Source organism: Fonticula alba, assembly GCF_000388065.1.
Source record: "Fonticula alba strain ATCC 38817 unplaced genomic scaffold supercont2.6, whole genome shotgun sequence".
NCBI classification, from domain to species: domain Eukaryota; order Rotosphaerida; family Fonticulaceae; genus Fonticula; species Fonticula alba.
Genome location: NW_009242976.1, coordinates 1,375,693 through 1,383,003, shown reverse-complemented (window position 1 = coordinate 1,383,003; position 7,311 = coordinate 1,375,693). Strand labels below are relative to the sequence as shown.

The following is a 7,311-nucleotide window of genomic DNA, read 5'->3' as shown; positions in this document are numbered from 1 at the left end:
CGACCCCCTGCGCAGATCAAATCCCTGGCCGTCCTGCCGGATGGACGCCTTGTGTCCGGCTCGCGCGACGCCTCGGTGCGCATCTGGCCCAAGGCCTGCTCGCTCGCCGGCGCCGAGCCCAACATGACCGACACCACGGAGGATCCGGTCATTTTGCGCCACCACACGCGCTTTGTCAATGCAGTCGCCGTGGTGCCCCCCTCGCAGCAGTTCCCCGAGGGTATGATCTTCCCGTGTCCCTCCCCCCCTCCCCGCCCGCCCCTTTCTTCTCTTCGCCTCGGCCTGGTCCTCCCCCCCCCCCCCTGCCTTCGGCCCATCGTAGCCGGCCGCGCCAATGCACTAACAGCACGCTACCTGGTGGGGCGGGCAAATGCAGGTCTGCTTGCCACGGCCGGCATTGACAACGAGATTCTCGTGTACGACGTGGGCCTGCTGCAGCCCGGCGCCAGTGGGGATGCCTGCTCGCCCACTTGGCGCCTGCGTGGGCACACCTCGAATGTGTGCTCGCTTTCTGCCGCGGTGTCCGAATCCGGCGATCGGGCCTGGCTGGTCTCAACGTCCTGGGATGAGACTGCCCGGGTGCGTGGTTTTCTTTTTCTGGGAGCCCGGTCTCTCTTGTCCTCCCTCGCTCCCCTCCCCCCCCCCCCCCTTTGTCTGCCATCATCTTGCATGTGACCAGCCTCCCGAGCTGCGCCTTTCCTGCTAACACACATGCACACGCCCCACCAAACGGATCTCGTCAGATTTGGGATATGACCACCGGCGTGTCGCTTTTCGTCCTGGGCGAGCCGCATACCATGGCCGTGTGGGGGGCGCTCATCTTCCCCGAGGAGGACACCGTGGTCACCTGTACGCATACACGCACACTGCCGGCTGGTTGGCCGCGGCAAAGACCCCCACCAGACGAAGGGTCACGGCGTGAACGGGGCGGGGGGGAACACCTGGCCGAAGGCGCTTTTCCTCTTCCATCACTACCACCACCTGGCTCTGACACTGGCATTTTCATTTTGCTCGCTGTCCTTCTTTCTCCCCCTCCAGGCGGCGGCGACCGGAACATCTACGCCTGGAGTCTGGAGACTGGCCAGGTGAAGTACAGCCTGGAGGGCGTGCATCAGGACTGCATCCGCGGCCTTTCCAAGCTGCCGGGTGGCTCGGTGCTCGGCCCGGGCCCGGCCTTTGTATCGGCCAGCAATGATGGGTTCGTCTCTCTGTGGCCCCTCCTTTGGGCATTGGGCCTCCTGTGTCAGACCTGCTGGGAGGCGTGGGGCGAGGGGAGGCCGCCTCCCTGGCACTCTTCAGGCATGCTAACATCCCTCATGGTCACGCCTCAGCCAGCTGCATGTGTGGGTCGGCCCGACGTTCAGCCCGACGCCGGTGGTCAGCTCGCCCGTGGGCACCCCTGCGCCGGAAAACCAGCGCCCCTTGTCGCTGATCTACTCGACGACGGTGCTGCGAGTGACCCCGGACCACATGGTGCTGGCCTCGTCCGGCGAGGACCGGACCGTGCGGGTGTGGAAGCTTGCCCGCACTGGCGGGGCTCTCTCCCTGCGACAGACGCAGGCCATTCCGCTGCCGGGGCTGTCGGTGTGGGCGTGCGTCGCGCTGGCCGGACCGCCGGCGGTGACCGGCGAGAAGCCGCTCCTGCTGGCGGCCGCCGGCAGCGACCTCTGTGTGCGGGTGTTCTCCTCCGAGGCGCCGGCTGTCGGGACCTCGAGCCAGGAAAAATACGAAAGTGCCCTGTCGATCTCGGCCGTTCCTCGGTGTGTCCTGTCCCATGCGCGTGCCTGCTTCGCCATACCTGCCCCTGACATGTGTTCCCCATGAATGTGCATGTGCGCCGTGGTTTCCTCTCGCCGGAATCCGGGTAGCGGCCTGTACGGCTCGACCGATGGGGCTGCTGCCTCGGTGGAGCAGCTCCCGTCCGCGACCGGGCCCGACTGCGTGCGCTTTGTGCGCGATCCCGCGAACCCCGAGAACACGCATGCCTATCAGGTACTGTCCCCTTTTGGCGGCGCCCTCTGCCTGCCCATGTACGCACGACTAACCAGCGCACGCACGCACACACACACACACACACACACACACACACACACACACACACACACACACACGGCCATATCGCCGGGCTTGCTGGTGATTTCCTGGCTCTTCACACGGACAAATCCCCACGGGCGCCCAGTGGATCAACCACCAGTCCAAGTGGCTGAACATCGGTCGAGTGGATGCGGGTGAGTCCGGAGGGGCCGGTGGCGCTTCAACCAGCAAGGTCCCCTTCGAAGGGCAGCTGTACGACTTCGTCTTCGACGTCGACGCCGAGGACGATGCCCCGCCCAAGAAGCTCCCCTACAACCTGGGTGGTGCGCGCACGCGCATGGCGTTGTTCCTTCTTCTCCTTTGTATCTTGGCATTCACACAGACCTCCGGCGGATGGCCATGGCAGACTGCCCGTACATGGCCGCACAGCGTTTCCTCGACACCCATCTCCTCCCGCAGTCGTACCTCGAGCAGGTGGTCCAGTTCATCCTGAACAATGCCACCGGCGCGCGCGAGGCACTCTCCTCCGAGAGCAGCTCCAATGCCTACTCCGACCCGTATACCGGTGCCGGGCGCTATCGGCCGTCCATGGATTCGACTCCCTCGGCGTCCTTCGGCCATGGGGGGGCCGCCGCCTCGGCCGACCCGCTGACCGGCGCCGGGCGCTATGTGCCGGATGCCCCGGGCCCGGCCGCGGCCACGGCCAAGCCGGTCAAGAAGTCCCTGCCGGTGCGTTGTCCCGGCTGTCCCATCCACGGCCTTTAGCTTCCCGGCCCTTGCCATTCTCCCCGATCTGACCTGTGTTGCCCTCCCCCCCCCCCCATATCAAAACCCGACGTTGCGCCCCGCTCCAGGAGCCGGTTCTCCTGGCCCAGTCGAGTGCCAAGCGCGCCATCGACACCATTCGCGCCTGGCAGGCCAGCTCGTCTCCCGATGTGCGCCCAGTGGCCGGTGCCCTCTCTCGCCGCCGGGGATTGCCCTCAATCTGACCTTGCCCTGCTCCGTGTCCCCTGCCCCCATGATGTCGTGCGCCCCTCCATAGGATTCGATGACGTATGAGGAGCTGACGCTGATCGCCTCGCTCGAGGGTCCGCTCGATAGCAGCACATCCTTCCAGCTGACGCAGTCGGTCCTGTTCTGCATCTACAAGGCTCTGCTGCATGCCCCGCCGGGTGTGGTATTCGGCGGTGCGTTCTCCTGCCTGTGCACGCCCCTTCCTGCCTCCTCCTCCTCCATCCGCGTGCCCGTTGCCTGACCGCTTCGTCTCCCTCTCCCTCTCTCCCCCTCACACACGCACACAAACGCCCTTCTGGATCTCCCCGACTCGATAGTCCTTGACCTGATCTCCCTCATCTCGGCGCGCAACACGCAGCTCCCGGCGGTGTGGCAGTCTTCCGGCATCCCGGATGCCCTGGTCGATGCGCTGGTCACCTGCAGCCTGCTGAACAAGTCGCCGGCGCATGCGGCCGAGAATGGCATCTCCCCGGGCGACCGGATGCGCTGTGCCATCATGGGCTGCCGAGCGCTGGTCAATGTCCTGGGCACCGCGGACCCGGCCACCGGCACGGCCGTGGCGTCGCAACTGACTTCGGTATGCCTCCGCTCCTGTGGCACTGCTTCTCTTGTGGGGAGATGCTGACAATGCTTTGTCCCCCCCCCCCCCACCACACACACACACACACGCTCCTCTCCCTCCCTCTCGCCCACAGGATCTCTTCTATGAGTGTATTTCCCGCCTGCCGGAGCAGGTGGTCGCTACTCCGGCCGGCGCCGGGTCCTTTGCGGCCCTCTGCTTGAAGTATGTTGCTTATGGGGGGGGGGGTTCCTACATCCGCCCCCCGCCCCCCGCCCCCCGCCCCCCTTGCCTCTTGCCCCTTTTGAGGTCGCCATTTTCATGTCAACTCACCGATGGGTCTGGCCCGGTAGCGCTGCCCGCTTTGTCGCATACATGCCATCCAATGCCAAGCGCGCGGCCCTGGCCGGAAGTCTGGCGGACGCCTGCTTGACCCTGATCCCAGCCGATGAGATTCTCGACACACCGGCCGGCCAGCTGCAGCCCGGCCAGTTGCAGGCCATCTCCGCCGGGGAGACCGCCCTCCGGGCGATGGCCGTGCTGACGGGCCTGGCCCCGGGCCCAACTGACCCCGAGGAGGGGGTCTGCGGACTGGGCTGGATTGATCGGGTGAGCCAGCTGGCACACCACCAGGCGTCTGCCCCGGGGGTGGAGCTGCCAGGGCGCCAGCGGGTGTCTGCGGCCGCGCGCCAAGTCCTCGTCGCATCGGAGGGCGCCCTGGCGGGCGGCCATTAGGCGCGCGAGCCTGCCCCGGCCTCCCCTCCGATGTGGCTCCCCGTTGGGCTGTGTGCGCCTCCCTCGGGTTCGGCTCGCTCGGCGCATGCACGCGCGCGTCTTTCCCCGTCTCTTCCTTTCTCCTGTCCCGCTGCCCGACCGGGCCCGTGAGTCCTCTGCTCGTTTGGCCATGTGCTTGGTCGATGTATCATGTCAGAGTGCATGTGCACCTGTGGAAGTGGCCCAAACGCGGGTGCTCGGGTCCACTCTCCGCCATGGTCCCTTTCGCGGGAGGAAGAATGAACATTCGCCAGGCCGTCAGGATTCGACATGGCGCAGCTAACAAAACACAGGAGACGTGTATTTTCCCAGTTTCACTGGAAGGGAGAAGCAAATACACATACACACACACACACACACACACACGCTCCGCCTCCCCCGATCGAAAGGGAAGGCTGGTGCTTGCGGGCGGGAGGCGGGCGAGGGAGAGGGGGGGAAAGCTTCTGCACTCTGCTGCGTCCAAGGAGGCACGGGCGGGATGAGAGGAAGAGGGAAGGGGGGAGATAGAGCGGGAGAGCAGCGACCTGGGAGGGTCATCATGGCTGGACGAGACACAGCGAGGCAGCCGACTAATGTGAAGCGCAGTATCCCGTATACCTACGAGGCGCATGGGAGGGAGAGAGAGAGAGAGAGACGGACGGACGGACGGACGGGCAGACAGACAGACTGAAGGGCTACATGGGGGGAGGGGAGAAAAATGACAATGCCCACTCAGCTGCCGCAGGCTCGAAGGTCGGGGGAAAAATGTGGACAAGGGGGGGGGGGCGGGTGCCAGCACCAACAAGGGCAAGAAAATTGCAAGGCCGAAGGGGCGAGGGGAGAGGCGAGGGGCGGACGTGGCAGGGGGGGGGGAGCGGGGCCGCCACGGCGAGCGCATGGCTAATCACTCATCCGAAGAAGTGTCGTCGTCATTCGGACCCCCGAGCGGGGGAAGAGCATCATCCGACTCCGAGGAGCGGCTGGACGCGCGCGATGGCGGGGAAGAGGAGTCCGAGGCACTGGCATCCGAGGACATGGACGCCTCCCCGGGGTCCGGGTGCTCGGGGGCATGCTCCTTTTCGGACAGGTCCTCCTCCGAGGTGAATTCCCCCGCGGACTCCTTGGCGGACTCCTCGCCGGACTCCTGGCCGGACAACAGCAGAGTGCCACCGCTCCCCGTGAGGGGGCCCTCACCGAAGGGCTGGCCAGCCAGGGAGGGCGATGGCCCGGCGGGGGGCGGGGTGTGGCCACCGGCGAGGGTCACCGTCGGTACGGCCGAGTCCTGGGCGAGCACTTGTGTCCGGGAGTCGGGGCCGGATGATGCCGAGACCGGGGTCGGCCCTGCGTCGGGACCGGCGAAGGGGGGGCCGGTGGTGACGGCATGCGAAGGGGATGGGGCAGATCTCCCCTCCCCATGGAGGGCGCCCATGGCAGCGGGGTGGCTGCCGCTACTGCTGCTGGCACTGCTGCTGCCGCTGCTGTTGAAGCTCACGCGCGGGTCCAGCGTCGGGTCGGTCTGGAAGAGCATGGAGGTTCGGGGAGAGGCCGGGATGCCGGAAACGCGGCCCACTCCACCGGTGCCGGTCGTGGCCGCCGGGGTGAAGCCCTCGCGATTCACCTCGAAAGAGTCCAGGCTGATGGAGCGCACGAAAATGGCCGGGCCTGCCACAACCGCCACCCCGGCGGCGGCCTTTGCATTGGCCGCGGCGATGTCGGCCTTCTCGATGTGGAAGAGATCCTCCTCACAAGTGGTGCTCTGGTGGGTGGCCAGCTCATAGCTCTCGGGGGAGCCAGGACCGCCGGCGGTCGAGCTGGACCGGTTGTCGGTCGAGGAGGAATTGAGCGAGTACGGCTCAAACTTGAACTGGAAAGTTTCATGGAAGGCCAGCAGATAGGCCTCACGATGGAAGATGCTGGCGCGTGTGATCCGGGCACAAGGCAGGGGAAGGCCCAGGGAGGGATTAGTACTTTGCATGGGGGCACAGAGCATGGGACAATGCCACCAGGGGAAGGGGGCAAAGGAAAGGCCACACACACAGAGAGAGAGAGAGGGAGAGAGACCAAGGGCAGGCAGGGAGATTGGGCTGGAGGAAAGGGGAGGGAGGACTGAATGCGCACAAATTGTAGAAAGGCGGCCCGACAATGCCCCAGAAGAGGATGGACACCATGGCCACCGGGACCAGAGACACGGCGTAGCCGTGCTTGTGGACGAAAGCCACCTTGCCAACATGCAGCCCCACCAGCAGGATGTAGAAGATGGCGGTGACAATGGATTGCCATCGGACGAGACGGTACTCATTGAGGTACTTTTGGCGAATGCGCCGGCGATTGAGGATGGAGAAGATCTGTGCGAGGGAGGAGCCGAGGATGGATGCAGGGGGAGGAGGGGAGAGTTAGGTCATGCCACGGGCCGAGAATGAAGCAGCCCCGTCGGCGGGGAGGCAGGCGGCAGACGCACAAACAGGACGATGCAATTGAAGGTGGTGACCATGGCCGAGAGGAACATCGGGACGGGGGAAATGTCGAAGCAGCCGACCACGCCGTTCTGCATGGGCCAGAGGGAGGAAGAATGAGGGAGAGGCAGCGCGCGGAAGAGGATGTGCTTTTCAGGTCAGGAGCAGGATGCGGCTCGGCCATCCGAGCGAGCAAGACAATAGACACTGCATGGGCGTGGCGGAGGCAGGCCCGGAGGACAGCACGCACGAGGACAATCGGCCCCTGGATGCGCAGGGCGCTGGAAGTGACGGCCAGGATGATGTGCGGCATCCAAAAGAGGAAGACGCCAAAGTAGAGGAGAAGGATGCCACCGGAGCGCCGGTAGCGATAGATCAGGAAAAGCTACGGCCGGACGGAGGGGAGGTGAGAAAGGAGGGGGGGAAAAAAAAAGGAACAATCGAGGATGCACAGGGAGAGGTGCATCGGAGATGCGGCTTCCAACGCACGCGGAACAT

At 65.5% G+C, this 7,311-nt stretch overlaps 2 protein-coding genes across 2 annotated transcripts in view; one reads left to right on the top strand and one right to left on the bottom strand.

Moving 5' to 3' along the window:
• The window catches only part of H696_03972 (hypothetical protein), a 5,447-nt gene extending 433 nt beyond the window's left edge, over nucleotides 1-5,014 (top strand). Inside the window, exons 2-14 of the mRNA XM_009497841.1 lie at nucleotides 16-220; nucleotides 377-579; nucleotides 744-849; nucleotides 1,039-1,198; nucleotides 1,332-1,760; nucleotides 1,869-1,992; nucleotides 2,180-2,357; nucleotides 2,441-2,763; nucleotides 2,889-2,969; nucleotides 3,077-3,221; nucleotides 3,366-3,625; nucleotides 3,744-3,832; nucleotides 3,961-5,014. Coding sequence (XP_009496116.1) covers nucleotides 16-220; nucleotides 377-579; nucleotides 744-849; nucleotides 1,039-1,198; nucleotides 1,332-1,760; nucleotides 1,869-1,992; nucleotides 2,180-2,357; nucleotides 2,441-2,763; nucleotides 2,889-2,969; nucleotides 3,077-3,221; nucleotides 3,366-3,625; nucleotides 3,744-3,832; nucleotides 3,961-4,342 — 2,685 coding nt within the window. The 3' untranslated portion in view covers nucleotides 4,343-5,014. The remainder of the gene's footprint in view (nucleotides 1-15; nucleotides 221-376; nucleotides 580-743; nucleotides 850-1,038; nucleotides 1,199-1,331; nucleotides 1,761-1,868; nucleotides 1,993-2,179; nucleotides 2,358-2,440; nucleotides 2,764-2,888; nucleotides 2,970-3,076; nucleotides 3,222-3,365; nucleotides 3,626-3,743; nucleotides 3,833-3,960) is intronic.
• Nucleotides 5,015-5,264: 250 nt separating this feature from the next.
• Nucleotides 5,265-7,311, bottom strand: H696_03971 (hypothetical protein; the record flags this gene model as incomplete). The annotated part of the gene is made up of 5 exons (XM_009497840.1): nucleotides 5,265-6,273; nucleotides 6,479-6,705; nucleotides 6,819-6,905; nucleotides 7,064-7,198; nucleotides 7,303-7,311. The coding sequence occupies 5 exons, from the start codon at nucleotides 7,309-7,311 to the stop codon at nucleotides 5,265-5,267; spliced, it is 1,467 nt and encodes a 488-aa protein (XP_009496115.1).